Consider the following 22,218-nt stretch of genomic DNA (forward strand, 5'->3'; position numbering starts at 1 on the left):
TTGAATTCCGTGTTCTCGTGGCATTCCCTGGCGGTGTGTCCTGCTCTGAGAGCGCTCTGTGCCTCTCTCATTCCCCCACTCACCACAGCTGGAGCACATCTGTTCTCACTCCCAATCCAGCTCAGTAATCTGGGCAAGAGATCAACCAGCTGATGGCTTTTTTAGATAACAAAGGGCTCCGCTGGGAACCCGCTGGTGTTCTGTGGGAGGTGTCTTCTCCTGTAGACACATCCTCAAAGGTTCCTGCTGGCCCTGGAACTGAATCCCCCAATAATTCCTCTCTCTGAACCTTGGTTCCTCAGACACTTTGTCCCTCTGTTCCTCCTGACCTTCCTGGGGAGCTGTGTCCCCTTGAGTGAACAAAGGCAGGATTTCAAGGAAAATCGGTTTTCTGTCTCTGCAGTGCCCATGCTCTCAGTGCACTTGGAAAATTCCATTTTCCTGAAGAGGAGGACACTCATTAAAGCTCAGTTGTTCCCATGATTCTTTCCTATCTGATGGCATCACTCCTGATGGAAACACAGCCATGGATGGGAGCACATCCGTGTCTGAGCTGAGCTGCTGACAGAGAGTTATTCCCACATCTTTTCACAGATTGGATGCATTCAGGTTTTCTCATTCTTTCTGCCTTTCTTTCCCTGCCGGTATCCAGGAAAACTTTTAGTTCTGTTGCACAGCTTAATCAAGTAGAACTAACTAAATTTTAGCATTTGACAGAGGAGATGGCAATTCTGATCCCATCTCAATCCCAGCCTTTCATGCTGCACGGGCAGGAGTGAAGTGTGGACACCAAACGTGTTTGCAGAAAGCACTTCACAGATTCCAGTGCTGCTAAAACCACTCCTGGGCACACAAATCATTAGTAGCTGCTCACTTGGCTGCTTGCTTTTTCTCTCCTTTTATTATTGTTTTTTTTTAAAGGGATGATGGACACTTCATGGGCTGGGAACAGTGAGGAACTTTGGGCTGTCGGGGTGGCTGATGCCTCTAGTGGGATGAATGGTTTGGGGGTTTGTCTTGTAAATAATCCATCCCACAAATCGTGTCTCATGTTTGTACAGCCCCCACCATGCAGTGCAACGAGGAAGGGCAGCAAACCTGGGAAAAATCAGAAGAGTGCAGGAGGAGAAAGGCAATTATCAGGCATTTTTATACCATGATCAGCAAATGGAGCATAGCAGCAGTCCCGGATCATTTAGTGTCCTCACTCCACTACAGCAACCTTAACATTCAGCCTTTATTTTCCTGTTTCTTTCAGTGTGGGATGGCCAGAGCTTTTGAGAAATGTGAATTTTACAGAAGCTGTATTCCCAGTTCTCCCTTGCCAGGCAGGTTGTCAAAGGGCTGAGCTTCCCCTGTTACTCCTTATTAAAGGATTGATAGTTTCTCCCTTTTCTCTGCTGTCTTAATGTCTTTGGAAGCCTTTGCTGCTTGGTCAGATTTGGTTCCAATTAGTGAGAAGCTAATTTAGAGAGGAGCCTCGCACACATGGGTGGGCACCGTGGCTGTAAAAGTTCCATTTCTCCAGGAAACCAAGCAAAAAATCTGCTAAGCTGGCTGGAAGTTGGTTCAGCTATTTGTCAGAAGGCTGCAGGGTTACTGAGCAGCCTGTCATGGATCACTCCCAAGGCTGGAGGGAAAATCTGAGCAGGTAAACTCTCCCTTGGGGCTGGAAAAGCAAAGAAAAAGGAGGCAGGGAAATATTTTCCCATTAGGGACGGTCAGTGATGGATTTTGATGGATTTGGCTGTGGTGTTGGGTTGGTGTTGGCAGACCTGGGGCATCAGGAGGGGTTGCAAACCTGCCTGGGTTGTGGGTTAAACCTTGTTTTCCATGGATAATTCTGCTTGGAGAATGCAGGGAGGGACAGAGGGGAGGCTCAGTTCCCAAACAAACAGGAAAATGCCCCAGCAGGGTGGTGTTCCCATGAGCTGCACAGCTCACAGCTGACTCTCCTGGAATGGGAAGATGTGAAATTCCAGCAGGAATTCCCAGGAGGGGGATGCAGGGTGAGTGCTGGAGATGTGTGGGAGCTGGAGGAGACCATGGGGAGAGCAAAAGATGCAAAAAAATACCTGAACCTGTCACCAGCTCTTCCCCTTAAGAGTGACTGCCACTCCCATGTCCCCAAAAGCAGGAAAATTCCCATGTCCAAAGTGCCAGCACCCTAAAAGTGTTTTCCAGAGCATGAAAAGCTGAGCTCAAAAAGCCTCTGAGTGATTGATCTCAAGCCAAGATCCAGAAAACAACTTCCCAAAGCTTCCAACTGCTGCACTTTGTGTCCTGCTCCTGAAAGCTGCATCTGAGCAGCCTGGCAGCATTTCTGCCAAAAAATTCCCTCAAAATTCAGCCCAAATTTCCCTCCAGGTGTCTCCTTCCATCACAGGGAGTGAGTCACACCCTGGGTTTTTGTAATTCGTCTGTGTCTGGCTCCTTGTGATGGAGATTATTACAGTTCAGCAAAAATGGGGTTCATTAAACTTAAAATCAGGCATATGAAACTCTCATTTAAATAAAAAGTGATTGAGAATGGTAACTTCCATTTAAAGTGCATCTCCCATCATTTATTTTTTATGCTCTGCCACAGTCACCATTTAAATTATTAAAAGCAAGAAGTAAAAAGCTTCTCAGGAGATAGAAATGGATTAGATTAAAATTAATCTGACATAATCCTTTCTCTAAAACTGCTGATTCAGTTTGTGCACAAGTTTATCAACATATTTGAGGATGAAGGATAAGGATAAATTCTCCTCTAATTTGGGAGTGCTTTGGCTTGATATTTCTGACAGCACAGGGAACACACAGAGCTCTCTTAATTGAGAGATTTATGAAATTACAAATATTCCTTACAGCACAAATGCCAAGCTCATCACAGATTTACACTCATTTAAGCACCTGAGGTGGTGAGTGGGATCTGCCTCATTTCAGCTGGGAGGAATTTTGAGGTGCAAAAAATAGGGGCTGGGTCAAGAACAGACCCAGATTTTCAGCTGGCACATGTCCCTTGTCACCTGCAGAGTCAGCACCCCCTGCATTCCCTTTTTGTGCCCCAGGTGGGTGGCAAGGACACAGGAGGGGCTCTGGGGTCTGTAACTGGAAGGGAAGAGGCTCAGCCCTCCACTGAAGACCTTGGAAACAGGGAAATAATGAGGAACACGGCGTTAATGGATTTTTTATTTATCAGTGACAGCTCGTGACATCTTTAAAAAGAAATCATCTGCGAGCCAGTGGTGTGGTTTATTCCCTGTTTGGTTGCAGTCAGCACTAAATGAAGATTGAAATGGGATTGAGAGGGGGTAGGGCCGGCAGGGTTTGGCTAAAGATGAGTGAAATCTGTCTGACAGAACCCAGTCAATAGCATTTATCGGGAGCTGTAACATCTTGTGATGTCTTTATGAACTAAATTAGAGATCAGAGTCCTGCTCCCAGCTCTGCTGACCCTTTCCCTGCACACCCAGCTCTGCTGGCCTCTGCACAGCCCTCGGAGGCAGCCAGGGATGCAGAACGTGCCCAGTGACACAAACACAGCACTGGTGTGTCAAATGTGGGGTTCCACACCCCTGGGTGCACATTCTGCTTTGTTCAAGTCAACCATCCTGGCTGTGGGAGCCCCCATTCCTATGGGGCTGAAGTTTTGTTGTTGAAAAATCAAGGGCGGTATTGGTTTGGGCATTTTCTGTTACCTCATGCACGTGAAGTGCCTAAAAATGCAACCATGATGTGTTTAAATATAACAAATGTGCAACCATGATGGTAGATATCAAAGCACTTTATTGTGACACTAAACACTGATTATCTATCAAATAACTGAAGAGAATGGTTTTTTCCTGTGTGCTACAGGCAAGTGACCTACAGGCCATACCCCCCTCAGGCTGTTTGGGCAGACATTTCAGCCTTGGAGTGGATCATAATTTTAATTCATTGCAGTAAGAAAATTCCTCTGCAACCAACTTTTTTTTTTTTTTTTTTTAGAGGTTTGATCAAATCTCTTACAACTACAGATCAAAGGTAGTGAAAGCTGGTATTAAAGGATTAGCTAGGTCACATTGAAATATGGTTTAAAACAAGCCCAGGGACCTTTAGCTTTTCTGAAGCTAGTGCACACACAGAAAAGGATTTTTAGGCTAACTCTGTGTGACTTTAAACAGAAAACCAAGCAATGGATTAAATCTGTGAGTCATTCCTTCAGGTGATGTGGGGAGCACTTTATGTAACACAAGCCTGGAGAACATCAGCAGTGACTGAATCTCTCACAGCACAGATGCAGAGCAGAAGTTAATTCAGTGTAGCCATCGCTTGTGCACATACCTAGCTTCTCGTGTTTTTATTGTCTTTTGGTGGTTGCTTATAAGAAATTAGCAGCTTCAGCCCAGGCTCCTTTTTGTGCTTTTCTCTGGCTGATCTCTCCTGTTTCTGGGTGTCAGGGGTGCTTTCTCTCTGCCTGTCAGGTGAAGATGAGTGTTTCTTTGCAAAGATGTTGATGCCACTCTCTGGACCTTATCAAGCCATTAATCCTTTTTTATTACCAGAATTTCCTCATTGAAATGAACTTACAGAGAGAGAGACAGATTCACCCAGCTGATCCCTGCTGGGGTGAGCCTGCCTCCAGAAACTTCAGTTTAAATGAGAAGGGCTTGGGAGTGGCATCAAACCCAGTCCTGTTCACCATTTCCAGTGAGCACCAGAGATAAACAGAGCTTGGGTTAGTGGGTGGCTTTTCCTTTCAGGCAAGACTGGCTGTAAATATCTGTAAGACAAGTTTGAAAAGCTTTTCAGACAAAACCCATCAGGTTTCTCCCCAGAGCAGCCAGGCTGTCTCGATGGGAGGGTGGCTGTGCCCAGCTGATGCTGTAGAAATAGTTTTGGTATTTCACTGGACAAATGCCCCAGCGCAGGACCTCATCTGCTGATGTTTTCTATTCAGCACAGATAAAGATTGGTGTTGATTTTCCTCCCTTGGGGTTCAGGTTGCTGATGGCTCAGTGCAATCATGGTTAGTGCTCACAGCCACCCACAGCTGCCTGGCAGAGATAAGCCAGGCCAGCTGTGTGCAGCCAAATTCTGAACTGCTTTAGACATCCAGGAGATGCCCCAGATACAGGGGATATTGATTAGGCTTCAGGTAATGAGGACCTCTTGCCCTTTTAATTACCCAGAGCTGGGCAGTCGAGGGGCTGGGAGGCAAACACAACACTGAAAATTGCTGGGAGAATGGATCTAACGAAGAAATTGGGTAATTTTGTGCATTTTTCTTGTTCTTATAAACTTCTGACAGCACATTTCTCTCTTGCCTGGCTGCTGAGTAACTGTGCCCTCAGATTTGGCATAGCTGAGGGTTCATCTAAACGTGTTTTATTAACTTTAGATTAATCTTGTTCATTATTTATCATTCTTTTTATTAAAACCTGCATTTGAGGCCCAGAGCTGTGGTGTGATGTAGCAGAGCTCAGACTCAAAGGGAGAATTACCAGGTGATACTTTTGTCCAGGCCGATTTCCTTAAATTGTTCCGCAATTATTTAAGACTGGAAGATAAAAAATTGGTGCTGGCATGGAACTGTCTGTAGCCCCACCAAAAAAAAAAAAGGGGTGGTGCATAATTCATGTAGCTTTAACATTAAAATAAAACTGGAAAGAGAAAAATGGTCCAAACTGCAGGAATTGCAGAGGAGTGGAGTGTGTGGAGAGGAGCCTCACAGGGCTGGGTAGGGCCATGATCACAGAGAGTTGTTCCAGGGGTTTGTCTTTCCTGGATAATTCCCTTTTTCCCTTTCCTGGATAATTCCCTTTTTCCCCTCCCCAGGGTGCTCTGCCAGGGGCTGGTGGCACTTGGAGCCTTCTCTGCTGCTCACATTTTGTGATTCACGGGGCTATGGGTGCTGATTGCTCAATCAAATCACAGTGAAATTTGCAATTATGGAATTTGAATTATGAACAAGCAGTTGGCAGATTTTAATAAGCAAATTGAGAACATAGCTCAGGTTCACAGGACACTCATCAGATAATCAGTTCAGCTTTAGCTTTGCCCAAATTTGCTGTAACCTTCACTTATGAGCAGTTTGAACACCAAGAAATGGAAGCAATCAGAGCAAAAAAGCCCAGCAGTCTGCAAATTATCCACCAAAAATTAGTTTTCTATACAACAACTGTGGGTGTGGCTGGGGGCTGTACAACAAAATGATATTATAGCATTTGGATATATTAAAAAAAAAGAGCAGGTGGGAATTTTTGGCACAGGAACACCCAGAACCAAGAAATTTGGCTAAATCACCTAAAAGCAAAGTGCAGAATCCTCCTGACCATCACCTGCACTACAATAGTTGAGGGAACAGCTTCTCACCAGGAAAAACTCTGTTGCTGTTGGCTCTGTCTGGGAATGGCAGGGAGCAAAATAGACAGGAAAACTTCAGCACTTCCCATCCTGCAAAAAAATAAATGGATTTTGAAAAAAAAAATTAAACAGCCATAATTTTACAGAAGTACGTTCTGCAAAAATAACTGAATTTTAAAAAATAATTTTAAAACAGCCATAAATTTACAGAAGCGCATTCTGAAAAAAAATAATTGAATTTTGAAAAAAATTTTAAAACAGCCATAAATGTACAGAAGTGCATGATCAAGGGAAGTGCCAACCAAATACTCTGAGCTGTGTTCACTCCATCTGGATTTAAATTGTTTATAGCAGGGGATGAGTCTCACCTCTCCTTTCAAAATGTCTCAAAATGAATTAATGTTTCAGTCCCAGTTTGGGTTGTTTGGGTCAGTTTAAAGGGAGGATTTCATAATTTCCTTAATTTCATGTTTTTCTGTTGCCATGTGTAATGAAATATCATTTTTGTGCATTATGATTTACAGAAAACCTTCTGTTTTTCCACTGAAAATCAGTTCCCACCTGTCCAGCTTGAGAGTGACAGAGTGGGTGATAAGGTAGGAATTATAGCAATCATTGAAGATTGGATTAATCTCTGTAACTTTCAGCAAAGCCTATAAAAATAATAGTGTATTGTACCCACACTGTTCTTATTAAAAATGATAAATGACCCCCATTTTTTGGCTAATGCTGATCCCAAAATTCCATCATTCTCCTCAGCTTTATGGCTGCCATAATCTTGATATTTTAATAGCTCTTCCCATAATAGCCACAGAGACCTTTTTAAGTGGCAGCCCTGACTTTATGGAAGAGACTTAAAAAAAAATCAAGAAGAGTTTCTTCTACTTGAAGGCAGAAGCAAAATATGTGCACGTCCCAAGAGGGGCAAGCAGAGAAATGTTATTTTGGCAAAGCACAGGCCTAAGTTAATAATTACTCAGAATTTCTGTGCAGCTTTCACTGTAGAGTAAATAACGGAAATGAAGAAAAATAAGGTTACAAGATGTCCTGGGTCTGTGCAGGGGATGACCAGGCACAGGGATTGAAGCTCGTGGGGTTTCTCCTCTCCTTTAAAAACAGCAAATACAGGTCAGAAATTGAGTAATAGTCTATGTTTGATAGATCTGCTTTAAAGGGGAAATGAAAAGCGTGGGAAATTAGGCAAAAATCTCATGAAAAGGGCCCAAAATTAGACAGGAGGAGTTTGTAATGCATTCCTCAAGGAATTAGAGCCTAGTGTGTGATTAGAGCCATGGGTTGCCCGTGTCTGCTGGCTCCTTGTGCTCCAAGGCTCCGTGTTGGTGACTTTGGGAAACCTTTCCATCACCAGGAGCCACCCCAGGCTGTGTTTGAAGTGTCTGTTTGCTCAGGAGTTACAAATTGCCTGTGGGATGTGAGCTGCCTGTCACTTCCAGAGCAATTAGAGAGGCAGACCTTATCAAAAGGAACCTGTCAGCTCGGAGGAGCCATAAATATTGCACCAGGATCTCTCAGGAAATCAAAGGCACTGGGAGGGAGTACTTATTTACATGTTGCTACACAAGCAGCAGCACTTAGAGATGCTCCAGTCCCTGCTGCTCCCTGGGCTCCATGTTCCATCAGTCCCATGGGGTTTGAGAGGAAGAATTAGCCAGTTTTAAATGTTATAGAGCAATGATGGACTGCTCCTAACGTCCAGTTCTGTGTCATTTGGGCAGCTGGATCTCTCTGGCATTGATAGGAAGGCACAGCTGCACCTTCAGACCTTTACTGTGTTCCAAATTAACAGTTTGAGGGTGGTTTGGGGGGGATTTCAGTGTTTTTCCCTCTAGAAATGGGTCTCCTTTAGTCTCCCCTGCACTGGGTTCTTCATTTTGGAGGGATCCCATTTGTTCCTGTCTTTGATCAGATCTCCTCCTCTTGCCCAGCCTCCTGTGCCCTGCTTACCCAGCCCTTACAACCCTTATATATTGTCCAGCAATCTATTTCAAAGATCTTTAAATTTTATATAGAAATAATGGACTGCTCCTAATATGTAATTGTGTCATTTGGGCAGTTGGATCTCTCTAACATTAATAGGAAGGCAAAGCTGCACCTTCAGACCTTTACTGTGTTCTGCAGTTTTATACAGCCAAATTAGCAGAGTTTGAAGGTGGCTTTGGGGGAGATTTCAATGTTTTGCCCTCTAGAAATGGGTCTCCTTTAGTCCTCCCTGCACTGGGCTCTTCATTTTGGAGAGATCCCGTTTGTTCCTGTCTTTGATCAGATCTCCTCCTCTTGCCCAGCCTCCTGTGCCCTGCTTACCCAGGGCTTCCAACCCTTAAATATTACATTGCAATCTATTTTAATTATCTTTAAATTTTATATAGCAATAATGGACTGCTCCTAATATGTAATTGTGTCATTTGGGCAGTTGGATCTCTCTGGCATTGATAGGAAGTCATAGCTGCACTTTCAGACCTTTACTGTGTTCCTCAGTTTTATGCAGCCAAATTAGCAGAGCTTGAAGGTGGCTTTGGGGGGATTTCAATGTTTTGCCCTCTAGAAATGGGTCTCATTCAGTTCCTTCCACCCGTTTGGAGGGATCCCAGCTCATCCCTTTGTTTCTGTCTTTGGTCAGACCTGCTCCTCTTGCCCAGCCTCCTGCTTGCCCAGGGCTCCCAAGCTGGCCCTCAGCACCAGTGACAGAATTATCCCAGACTTTTTAACTGAGGCAGAGCCCAGGAAAAGCTCCTACATCGATTATAGGGCTGGAAAGTCTTGAAAATGCCAGCACAAGGGCTCTCAGTGGCTCTCACTAGCAAAGAGATGAGAACTCCTTAAGCCAAAGGCATCATTAGCCCACAAGCACAGAACCAGAGACTACAATGAAAGTATTTAACCTGGAAATTAGAAGGTTTTTAGCAATTAAAGTGACACTGGCTCGCAGAGAAAAGCAGCAGCCCTTTCTGGGGTGCAATTATACCTTATGAGACCTCCTGGGGGAGGATGGGAGGGACAGGGATTGATCCAGAAATTCCCTCCCCACTGTTTTCCTGTGGTCAGGTCACCATTTCCACTTTCAGAGCTGAAATTGCAGAGCTCAGGAGGCTCTGGTGGAAACCTTGGTGTGAAGAATCACTCCAATTTCAACACCTCTGTGCATCCCAGGGCAGGGATGTTTATTTGCCTGGTGCTGGCTGCTTCTGGAGGAGCAAGATAATTGTTCACCGAGAGTAAATTTAACCAAAAAAAAAAAAGCAAAAAGCAAAAACAAACAAAAAAACCCAAACCAAACTTAACTACTTGCAGAAAATAATAAGCTGGCTGGGAATGGTACCTTGTTTGCTCTGAGTATCCTCTTGACATCAGCATGAGGTTCCTTCTAATGAGATGCACATGTGTAAATATGATGATTAGATATTCCCTCATAAACAGAATTATCATGCCTTTCTAAAAGTCTAACCAGGCATTTTTGAGTTCTGTTGTTACAAATAAATAAATAAAGGCCAAAAGGCTGCATTCAGCTTCTTCTGGCTGGGAACAGTGGGACGTGAGGGCAGAATATATTTTCCAAAGTACCTAATGGTAGTTGAGGTCAATTACAGCCACGACTCATTAGAGTATTAAAACAAGAATGTGATTTTTAGTATAATTAGTGTTCCCTTAGAAAACTGCAGCAGTCTTGTATCCACTCCAGGCTCTTTGAGTGTGTTTGGGCATTTGGCTCAGGCAGATATAACAGGGTTAGACTGCATTAACCTCACTCACAGCCTCTGCAACGTCTCTCACTTCTTCTTTATGGCTCAAATAACTTCCAAAGACGCCTTATAAAACACAGAGCCCTGTCTAATTAGTCACAGAGAAGATTACAGCTGCTTAATTTAGTGTTCAGTTTTCTGCTGATTCAGAAATTCCTGAGGAATAAAGCATCCAGTGGGTGATAACACAACTTGGCACATCCTCCTCACAACTGGCTTTAAGGGGGGGAAAAAAATTAATTAGGGAGGATGAAAGCAAAGCCATGGGCAGGCTGGAATGTTCACAACAAAAAGGTGAGATTCCTGTGAAATGCATTTTATTCTGGATGAAGTGGAAGGAGTAGCAGGAATATCAGATCCATGAGTGGGATTGGAAGCATCACAGCTGGAAATTTGCATTTGGAGTGATGCCTTTTCCTCTGGTCCTAAAAATATGAGCCAGACACAGTTAGGGTGATAAAAGGGGCACCTTGATGTAAGGAGCCTTAAGTGCACAAATTCAGCAGGTGGAAAAGGCTGAGGATGCACCCTGCTCATGATTTCTGTACAATTTTTATAGATTCTGCAAATTAGCCTATCTGACAAGAACACCCCAATTAGGAACCTGCCCAGTGAATTAACACCCCCAGTTCTAAATTCTCCCCCCTCAGATGAGATCCAGGCCCTGTCCACAAAAATTTGTCTCGAAAAGCCGTTTTCAGCCTTGGTTTCTAAAGAGAGCCAGGACAGCACAAGGATCCTGGAATTTGTTTTGTCTTTCTGCCTAGGAAAGCATTGAAGCTAAACTATGGTAAAAATATATGTTTAGAGAATACAGAGAATATATGAAGTAAAAAAAGGTAAAAAAAACAACACAGGATCAGAGAATTCAGAGAAGATAAAAAGATAAAAATCAAAAGGGCATTAGAGAATATATGAAGTAAAAAAGGTAAAAACCAAAACAGAGCATACAAAAAAACCAAACCAAAAACCAAACATATATATCAGAGAATATAGAAAAAAAAAATTAAAAAAGGCAAAAAACAACGTCATCAGAGAACATATGAAGGAGAAAAAAAAAGATAAAAACCAAAAAAGAGCATAAAAAAAAACCAAATCAAAAACCAAAAATATATATCAGAGAATATATAAAAGAAAAAAGGTAAAAACCAAAATGGCATCAGAGAATATAGAGCAGATAAAAAGGTGAAAAAACAAAATGGCATCAGAGAATATAGAGAAGATAAAAAGGTAAAAACCAGAAGGGCATCAGGGAATACAGAGAAAATAAAAAGGTGCAATCCACCAGGCCATCAGCAGCCATGGGGCTCGTTCCATGGGCTGTGCTGTCTCCATTTTTCCCTGCTGACAGCGGGTCCCTTGTGCTTGCAGAGCTGACCTACGCCTGGATCTTCAACGAGTACCCCACCTTTGTGCACCAGGACAACCGGCGCTTCGTGTCCCAGGAGACCGGGAACCTGTACATCGCCAAGGTGGAGACCTCGGACGTGGGCAACTACACCTGCGTGGTGACCAACACCGTGACCAACAGCAAGGTGCTGGGGCCACCCACGCCCCTCGTCCTCAGGAACGACGGTAGGACCCTCCCCAGCTGCCCCTGGGGGCTTTGCTGTGTTTTCGTGGCTGGATGTCGCCCAGAAAGTAAAAATTGGCTGAAGTGTTTCTGTTGGAGTGTCTTGGTTTGGAAAGACAGGTGTCTGCTAAGGAAGGCAGGAGCCACCCCTGAAATGGAAAATGTAAACGCCCTCCCTCTCAATTGTTATAAATTTTAAATTAAGGGGCTCTCAGGCAAAAAATATGGGGACAGGAATAACAGTTCTTTAATAGGGAAGAAAATAAAAAGATAAAATAAACAATGCAGTGAACCAAAAGAACACTGCTAGAGTCAGAACACAGCCTGACACCCTGTGGGTCAGGGTGTTGGTAGCAGTCCCATTGGAATTGTGGCTCAGCCCTCCTGCAGTGTCGGGTGTGGTTCTGTTGGAGCAGAGATCCTGGAGAAGGGTGCAGTCTTCCTCTGAAGATCAGTGAAAGAGGCAGCTGCTGTTCCTCTGGGAAATCCAGTGGAGAAGCTGTGCTGGTGTTCCAGAATCTCAGATTATATCCAGGTAGGAATGCTTGGCTCCTCCCTCTGGGTGGAGCATCTCCCAATGGGATGCTGTAGTTCTTATCAGCCACGCAGGGACATTCCACAGCCTGTTATCAGCAGATGTTCTCCCCCAAAAACTGCCCACTGAACAGAAGACAGCTGCCATACCGATGGCAAATAGAATACAATTTACCTGGCAATCCAGGACAGGAAGGGTTTTCCCCTCTCACAGTTTTTCAGTGGTGCTGGAGCTGGGGCTCAAACTTATGGACAGCCAAAGTTGCTCTCTCCACTGCTGGAGCAACTGTGAGAGTCAGGCAGTAATTACAAAAGAAAAACCCAGTGGGAGTTGACCAGACAGGAAACAAAATAGATTTTAGAGTCTGGACATAGCAGTTTTTCTCATTTTATGCAGCCCAAAAGTGAACAAAGGCACTTTGTTGTTTCGGTAACTGTTAGCTCAGCCTGTGTTTCCCAGCAGAATTAGTGCTATTATTAGTGGTCTGTGGAATAATACAAAAAAGGAGAGAAGAAAGCAAAAGAGGATTTCTAAATTTATACAGACAATTGATCTGTATCATCATCATTTTGGAGCAGATAAGAAAAATACATTTGCATGTTAATTTCCAATTAAAATTAATTAAAATGTCTCTGTTTAAAGGCTAACAGTTGGGACATTTGTTCCAGGAATAGAAGTGCAATGTTAGCAACTTCTCCTGGAAGAAGATCCACTGTCACCTCATGGGATTTGACAAAAATTCCTTGCTTGGAAAATGCAGGCTCCATACCGCAGCCTCCTGCCCATCAGGTTGTCAGAATCCCTGTGGATGGAGTGGGAAATGCTGCTGGTGATGAGGAATCGTCACAGCTGGACTGGGAGGAGTGGAGGTGCTGCTTTTCCAGCTCTGCTCCATCTCTGCCCTCCCTTTCAGGGAATTCTGTATTCCTACAAACACAGCAGCAGCAAATCTGTCCCTCCAAGTCCACAGTGAGCCGTGGCATGGATGGCAAAGAGCAATGTTTAAATTTGCCTTGTGCTAACAATTGCAGTTATGAAATAATCTTTTTTTTAATATTCCAATAATAGGATTTTTTTTTTTTTGCAAACCCTACTGGAAGAAGTGGAGAGGAATTTGATACAAGGGTGCAGTGATAGAACAAAAGGAAATGGCTTTAAACTGATGGGGAAGGGATAGATAGGCAAGGAATTGTTCTCTGTGAGGGTCAGGAGGCCCTGGCACAGCTCTGACTGCCCCATCCCACTCCAAAACCTGCTGGGACCATCCAGATGTTGAGAGCTGCTGCTTCCCTATTTCTCTTTAAAATGTGGGATTTGCCATGCCAGGGTTGAAACAGTAACAGTGGGAAAGGATCAAAATAGTCCTGGAATAAAATTGCCATCAGCAGCAGCTGTATGGGCCAATTAAACTGCAATGTTTCACAGGTGTTGTCAGGAAATGCATATCAAATCCTCAGACAAATTAGCCTCCTCCTGAATTCCTGGGACTTTCAGCCCAAAAAACGTTTTTAAGCTTTGAGATTGGAAGAAAGACACAAAAGCCTCTGAAATGCCAGCACAGGGAGCAGCTGATGTGCCCTGACACTGGGAGTGCTCTCCAAGCCACCAACCCAGGCTCTGCTTCAGCCCTTTATTTCCTCCTCCATCCCTGCCACCTGCACAGCTAAGTCAGATGTTCAATCACCCAGGAACAGCAGGAAAAATGAGGATTTTCTGCATGGAAATGATCTCGGATTCAGGATGGAGATGTCTCAACTGCTCTGATGTTGCTGCTATAAAGAGGAGACAGCAGGACTCACTTCATACCCTGTACATATTTATGGAGATAGGCAGGGTCATTGCAGCAGGAGCCTTGTGGTTTTGCCAGATATAAATCCTGATTTTTCCAGGTGCAAATCCTGATTTTTCAGTGGTTGGAGTTCACAGTGAGACTGGGAGAGGCCAGAGCTGCAGGACTGAGTTGGGTGGTGGCTGTAGTTGGTGTCCCACAGCCCCAGAGAAACATTCCCACCCCACCGGGGGCTTTATCCCCCTGGAATTTCAGCTCTCCAGGCCTAGCCCAAGGCAAAGAAATGGGAATAAATAAAAATTGAGTGAAGAGAAAGGGGAAAAGATCTCCACAAGTTCTATCAGCTGCTGCTGTGGAGACCACACGGCAGTTCTTGGCTTGATTGAAGCTCACCCAGCAAATATTCAGCACAGATTTTGGAGAAATTTAGGCAAGATTGCAAAAATTTGGAAGGTCCCAGTTGGGAAAACAGCATTTTGAGCTTTTGGAGGGTGCAGCGTTAACATGCAGAGGGCCAATGTGTGACAAGCCATGTAATTCTTGTTTGTATGGTTTGTAAATGCTGGAATGTCACCAGGGAATCCCAGACTTCCTGTTTCATGTGCTGGGCAGGACACAAATATGGGGAGAGTATCCATATTTTTAATAAATGCATTTCAATTTGACAACAGAGACTGTGCAGCAGCTACTTTGTTGAACATTTATTTGCAATTACTGTGTTGGAAGAAAGATGACATAACCTGCTCTTGTATCAGAACAGGAAACATTCAGGTCAGCAAGCAGAGGTGGACTTGGTGTCAGCATCACACTCAGCATTTCCAGCTTCATCACTGGAAAATAAAAAGGAAAAAAACAGGATTTTCTTGCATCCAGTGTGAAAAGCAAGAGCAGTCAGCAATCACAGGCCAACCTCAGCAGCTCTGACGTGCCCCAGTGTCACTGCAGGCTCCTGCTGGCTCATTTCTGGATTTTTGGGATTCTCCAGGGCTGACCCAGCTCCTCTCCTGCCTTGGCCAGCATCCAGGAGGTGCCGCACTGTTGAGATTGGAACTGCAATCATCAATTAGCTGATAATCACTATTGGTGGAATTATATGTGCTGGGTTTAAGACAGTGCAGTGGCTGGAAATGGAGCCATTTGTCAGGGGTATAATGGCCTTTTTATGTGCACAAATTTTTAAACACAATTTCATAAAGAGGCTGCCACGCTCCCTGATTTACTGGGGCAGTAAAAAATAAAGAAATTACCCGAGGAGTAGAAGATCTCTGTGCATTGAAATCCTGGAAGTTAATAGAAATATCTGTGTTAACTCCAGGGATTTTAAAACTTTTTTCCTAATGGCTGTTTGTTCCACGTTCCATTTCTAGAAGATGCTGAACCTCCCTGATTATTGCTCCCTTTATTTCACAAGTTACCTGCAAAAATCCTGCATATTCAAAAGCAAAAAGTAACAGAGCCATGAAGAGATTTTAATCTTTGGCAGATGGTGTGGAGAGTCGGTTCAGCTTCTCCTCTGGCAGTAAATGGGAAAAGAGCCCACACTCCACGGCTGTTAGGAACAAGCCATGTTTAAAATGAATGGATTAATTGGGCAAGTAATGATGTATAGAACAGCTCTGTGCTAGCACAGGAACACTTGTGAATTTACTGCTGAAATTCAACCAAGCCTTAGCATCTCCTTTATGTTCCCAGGGGTGATGGGAGAGTATGAGCCCAAAATAGAAGTGCAGTTCCCAGAAACTGTTCCATCTGCGAAAGGCACCACGGTGAAACTGGAGTGCTTTGCCTTGGGCAAGTAAGTTTGGATCCATTATTATTATTAATTATTATCCCTGCAGCTCCTCACGTTGGTGGTGCTGGGTTTGTGAGGTTTGCAGCAGTTCCTAACTTCCCTCAGCAGGAATTACTTGTGGCCAGTTTTCAGAGCAGCCATGGGGCTTGGGGACTGATGTTTCTGGAGTAAACACTGGCAACACTTCCAAAATGTTGGGACTGGCAGGAAAATCATCACAAAATGCATGGTTTGGGTTGGAAGGGACCTTGAATGCCAACCAGTGCCACCCCTGCTGTGGGCAGGGACTCCTTCCACCATCCCAGCCTGCTCCAAGCCCTGTCTTTTGGGCACTTTTAGAGCAGCCACAGCTTCTCTGGGCAACCCCTACCAGGGCCTCCCCACCTTAAAATGGATGTGTTTTTACAGCAGAACCCCAAATTCAGCTGGGTCAAAACATTATTTTAATAATAAAATCTCTCCTGCTTATACACCGCGATAAACACATTCACGTTAAGTCCCACATAACCCACCCATAACAAAACCCCTCTGACCCTGTGCCAGGCCCCTCGCTCTGACCATGGCTTCCTCTGCCAGTGTTGTTGTGCTTTCTCTCCCTTCCTCAGCCCTGTGCCCACGATCAGCTGGAGGAGGGCGGATGGGAAGCAGCTGCCCAGGAAGGCGCGGAGGCACCGCTCCAGCGGGCTCCTGGAGATCCCCAACTTCCAGCAGGAGGATGCCGGGCTCTACGAATGCGTGGCTGAAAATGTGAGAGGCAAAAACGTGGCACGGGGACAACTGACGTTTTATGGTAAGCAGGCTGCCTGCTTTCAGGGCTTTCTTTATTGCAGTCAGTGCAATCTGCAGTAAATATTTTGTGAGGACGTAATTTCGCCAGGATATTTTTGAAATGACTTTCTTTTCAAATGGCACATCTCGAGAAGGGTGTAATTTGAAATAAAACCTGGCTGAATGGTGCATATTAATTGAGAATCAGAGCAGCTGGAACAAAAACACATCCCCAGAAGGACATTGGCATGGAAACGTGCTGGAAATGCTTGGAAAAGTCTCATTTTCCTTCTCGTGGCTGGGAGGGTAAGGCAGGAAATCTGGGGGAGCATCCTCGTGTTACAGCTTGGGATTTATGATGTATGGGTTGCCCCAGCTTTTGTGGATAAATGTTAATTGCTGATAACCAATTAAGGACAGCTTTCAAGAGGATCAGTGATTGAAGAGCAGGGGGAGTTGGGATTTAACAGTGTCAGGGCAGAGCCCTCTCCCCTCAAAGGCTTTCTGCACCTGCTCTTCCCTGGCTGCAATCACAGCCCTTAAGCCAGGCACTGTGAAATGCCAAATTTCAGCCTCCTAGGCCTGCTCTTTTAGATAGAAGAGGCATTCATCCCTCTGATCCTGCTGCTCATCCCCAAATTTCTGCTGGGAACAGCCCACAAAGCAAACTGGAAGTGTGGCTTTACCTGTGTAGAGGTGAGTGAGAGCTGCAGGGAGGGGATTTAGGGGCACAAGGGGCTGGGTTTGGTACCAAAGTTCTGTGGGAGATGTTTTGGAGAGGAGAAGCTGCAGGTTCCACACCCCAAAGATGTGTAGAGACCTCCAGAGCATCCAAAAATTCCTGGTTGTGTTGCTCCCCTGGTCCCATCCCATGTTGTTCAGAGGAAATATGGACAAAAACTGAGAGTTTTCTCCCCCAAATGCTCCTGAGCTCCTGTCAGCAGGGAAGATTGGGTTGAACTCAAGAGATGAGGAGAATGGTTTTTGATTTATAATGACTTTGCCACAGAAAAAGAGTTTGGGAACCAACCCTTCTGGCAAAACTGAATTGAATTTGGTGGGTAATGTAAGTTTTGGGTTTTTTTTAAAGTAGGGATGTTTTCAAATTGGAAATATCTCTGAGAGAAATTTCATTTATAAATCAGAACTTTGGGGGCTTCCATTTCAATGAACATTTGTCCTTTTAAAACTGAGGGAAATATAAAATGAGAAAACATTAAAAATAGTGAAAGAACAAGAACAAAGTGAAATTTTTCATGTTAAGGAAAGAATCTGGGGTTGATTTGAATGGGTTTTAATTTTTTTAATTAGATGATTTAAAGATTCCTTTTTCTGTGCTGTGTTTTTCTCCTGATTTTCCCCATGTGGAGAGTAAATTAAAAGACTCATCAGTTGTACAGTTTTGCTGTACCCACAGCCAGAGCTGCCTTCCTTGGAAAGCAGCAAATGGAGCCTTTGGAACACTCCCACCATAGCATATATCAAGTTATAATCTCATTATTGTAATGAATTTACCACTCTGGATCCTACACAAAAGCTGCCACTGTGGCTCCTGCTGCTTTTCACACCCATTGTGGCATTTCAGCAGAGAATCTTGAGGTTTTTTAGGAAGAGGAGTGTCCTGCTCTCAGTCTGTCATGCTGGGAACTCTTTCCATCTCTTCCCTGGGAGAGGAGGAATTCCCCAGGGAGGGGTGGCAGACAGGCACCTCCCCTGCTGCAGGTTTTAAAGATAATTCACTAAAACATCATCCTTCTTGTCTTGAGGATGGTGATTTTCCAGGGAACTAGTTGGGTTTTTTAGGGTAACTTGTGTTTTGCAGCCGGTACTGAAAATAGATCTCTTTAAAAAAAACCCAAATTGCATTCTGTACTCTGGGCTCTGGAGTTTTGTGTGGCAGCGGAATTTTTTAAGGGAAAGTAACTTATTGTAAACTTTTATACGAAGAGTTGGGGGAAAGAATTTCTTTAATTTTCCTTATTATTTGTTATGTTGTTACTATTATTACTATTACTATTATTATTATTATTATTGTTATTATTATTATTATTGTTATCCTTATTATGTTCCTTATTATTTATTAATTTTCCATAATAATTGGGGTTTTTTAACAGCTGAGAAATGGTATTTCATTATTGAAATACAACTGTAATGCTGGCAGAGCTTTCGAGCTGCTTTTGGAAGGTCAGGGCTGCTGCCTGGAGAGGGAAACACTCTGGAGGTGCAGAAAGGTGCAGGTTTGAATGGATTTGAGGAAGAAATTTTTTATCATCAGGGTGGGCAGCCCTGGCACAGGTGCCCAGAGCAGCTGGGGCTGCCCCTGGATCCCTGGCAGTGCCCAAGGCCAGGCTGGACACTGGGGCTGGAACACCTGGGACAGTGGGAGGTGTCCCTGCCATGGCAGGGCTGGCACTGGGTGGGATTTGAGGTCCCTGCAGCCCAAAGCTCTGGGTTATCAGAGGTGCTGCCCACCTGCACTGATGTGCTCTGCAGGTCACACTGAGGCTCTAACAGCTCCACTCCTTTAAACCCAGTTAGCAGCCTCTGTGCATGGCATAAAATAAGGAAAGAAAACTGAAATTTGCCTGCTCACTGTAGCTAACCCAGCATTGTCAGCTTCTCTGTGTGCTGCTGGAAGGTGCCAGGGAGGGTTGACTTCTGCTGTGTTTCGCTCTTGTATCAGAGTTTATTTTCTCCTCCCTTAGCATATCAGTGACACTGAAGTTGTTTGACACCCTTGTTGCAGCAGAAAAGGTTAATTAAACGTGCAAGATCCGTTCTTGCTGCATTTTCTGCTCTCTGAGCCCTGCAGCAGGCTGTGTTTCACTGCTCTCCACAAACACTTCTTCAGGGCTGAGTCCCCCGTGATGGATCGGCCTTCCCATGGAAACGTGGTGCTGTTAATGCAATTACAGAGCTCACTTCTGTTCCCCTGACTGATGGAACTCTGAGTGACACATTTCCCTGCTGGGTCTCTTGTTCTCCCTGCTGTCCCAGCCTCAGGTTAACTCCTGGCAAAGGCTCCTGCTGGGATTCTTGGGGCTGTCCCATGCAGGGCCACCAGCTGCACTTGATCCTTGTGGGTTTCCACCAACTCAGAATATTCCCTGATCCTGAATTATTAAACTTCTCAGCCCCTTCTTTTGCACCTTTTAGAGCTCTAAGTGCTGGTGCTGCCTTCCTGGCCTGGCAGCTTGTTCCCTGTGCCAGCTGCAGCCCGTGGCTGAGGCAGGTGAGGTCCCCAGTGGGACCCAGGGTTCTCTTCTCTCTCCCAGTTTCTCCAGATTCTCCCAGGGCTCTCCACACCCTCAGCTGTGTGTTTTGGGATGCACTCCCATTGACCTGATTGTATTTTTAATCTGGCTGCTCATAAATTTTGCATTTGCTAACCCTCCGCAGGGCTAAGATTTATATCCTGAGCAAACAGCAATGCCAACAATTATTTTTTTCCTGGCAGAAGTACAGTAAACAGATTACCTTAACCAGCTAATTTAAAAAGAAATTGCCTTTTTTGTTCACAAAGCCAGCATCAAGGAGATGCTTATTTATTATTGATGTTTAATTCATGGTAAGTTTAGATGCTGTTTCAGCCCAATCTTCTTTTGCTGATATTTGTGACCCCAAGGCTGCTCATCCTTGGTTTGAGCTCCTTGGGCTCTGCTTCCCTATGTTGACTCTGGTGAGTCAATGCAACATCTTGAGATTGCCCTTCCCAACAAAATATTTCACCTGAATGACAGAAAATATTAAAATTAGCTGCTGGCTGAGGTGATATGAACGTGAGGCTGGGAGTGACAGCACAGGGGAGGGCTGAGGAGCTGCCCCACCACTGAAAACGTTTGTTTGCTGGGATTTGGCCACAAAACATGGGATTTGGCCCTGGCTTTCCAGTCAGATCCACGCTGGGAAATATCCAAGCTCCAAAGCAGCTCAGCTGGAGCCAGCACAGATGGAGGTGCTGCCTCAGCATCACCTGTGTTGCCCCAGCATCTCCCATCCTCTCCTGCTCTGGCAAGGCAAGGAGAGGACGAAAAAACTGCAGCTCAAATGCTTTCCAAAAGTGTCAGCACAGCAGCGTCTGCCTTAGCAGACAGACAGACTTCTCTGTCACTAATTACAGATCTGTGCAGCATTTCTGATATTCAGCAAAACCCATTCAATTGGCTGGGCCTCTTTTCAGATTAAATCCTTCTCAAATCTAAGTCCCACTAGGAATTTGTGAGGCTCCTTAATTTTGTGGTGAAAAGAATCTTCCTTTCATCAATGGGCCTGTGTTTCATTTGGGCAAAAGCCACTTTATGCCACTCTGTAAAACAGCCTCAGATGGAAATCAGATTGTGCTCTTCATTATGCCTAGAGTCTAAAAAGGAAATTTGCACAAGTGAACATCAGGCAGTTTTATGTCTGCTCAGTTTAGGTCCCAAATCACAAATAATTTGCTGAAAATTTGAATAAAGTGAGTTTCTGGACTGATAAAAAGACAAGAAAATTCCTGTACATAGGGCAAGTGCATTATTATTGTATTATTACTATATTATTGTTCACTTTCTTTCACATCACTCACTAGAAAACCTTCTTGTCACTTTTTACACAGATAAGAGTTAGTACAGGGAGAAGTAACTCTGAGTCCTGAATTCTTTGCTGCCGAAGGGAGGTCTTGCATCCAGAACACAGACAGAACACATTCCTGCACAGAGCACAGAATTGTTTCTTATCAGCTTGTCCTTTTCCAAGGGATTGCTGGAACCCTGCTTCCAGAGAAATCCAATTTTTGGAGATTCAGAAAAAGTCTCACGTTATTATCATTGTTGCTTGGAGAAACATTTCTCCAGCAGGAGAAGCAAAAATACAAATAGGGTGAAACACTAATAGAAATGAAAAGTGAAGGCTACTCATGGAACACCCCACACCTTACACCCCTGAGCAGCTGCAGTTTAGTGTCAGGATGGAAAATACCTAAACCCATGAGGAGAGTCCCTGTGGGTGTGCCTGTAACACCCACAGCCCACAAAAACTGGGGAGAACATCCTCTAATGGTGCAGAACAGGAGGTAAATGGGAGGAAGGGACGACTGAAGGGGTTTTATCAGCTGGGTTAACTCCTTCAGATTTTCCTCTGGTGTTTAATATTGTAGTGCCAAGCAGAACTCCTGGCTGGGTTGGCAGGGTCAGTCTTGTAGAGTTTCCAAAGACTCAGCCAAATAGAGATTTTTTTTTATTTTTTTTTTAGGCACAGCATTCCAGCAGATTGGTTTGGTGCAGGATTTGCACACCTTGGAGTTGTAGAGATTTCAGAGTGCTTGCCTGGCAGTAGAGGTCAAGAGGAAGGAAAGGAAGGGAAGAAAAGTGGTAACTTGAGGTGTGGTTTCACACCCCGGTGATCTTTGGGAAGGAAACAAATCAGGATCTGAGGGGTTTGTGCTCAGGAGCTGTGTCCCCATCAGGGGCAGGATGAGCACTTCTCTGCACAAGCCTTACACACTGCCTGCACTCTTTATTTCCAGTTACTCATCTGTTTTTCCCATCTGGTTGTTTTGGTTTTTTTTATTTTACTTCTTACACTTGGCTTTCTCGTCTTTAGACTGCTCTGATCCTGGGCTCAGTCTCAATCTCCTTAGAATAGAGATGGTAATGGACAAGTCATTCAGCCTTTCATCTGCCATTAATGATGAAT

The 22,218-nt window shown here is 44.4% G+C and overlaps 1 protein-coding gene across 5 annotated transcripts in view; it reads left to right on the forward strand.

The window, feature by feature from the left end:
- CNTN4 (contactin 4) overlaps positions 1 to 22,218 on the forward strand; it is a 245,715-nt gene that overhangs the window by 164,187 nt on the left and 59,310 nt on the right. For all 5 annotated transcript variants that reach the window (XM_039695312.1, XM_039695311.1, XM_039695314.1 and 2 more), the window contains 3 exons: positions 11,460 to 11,663; positions 15,678 to 15,780; positions 16,383 to 16,567. In XM_039695312.1, the coding sequence (XP_039551246.1) occupies positions 11,460 to 11,663; positions 15,678 to 15,780; positions 16,383 to 16,567 (492 nt within the window). The remainder of the gene's footprint in view (positions 1 to 11,459; positions 11,664 to 15,677; positions 15,781 to 16,382; positions 16,568 to 22,218) is intronic.

Source organism: Passer montanus, unplaced genomic scaffold, assembly GCF_014805655.1.
Source record: "Passer montanus isolate IOZ18808 unplaced genomic scaffold, ASM1480565v1 scaffold9, whole genome shotgun sequence".
Taxonomy (NCBI): Eukaryota; Metazoa; Chordata; class Aves; order Passeriformes; family Passeridae; genus Passer; species Passer montanus.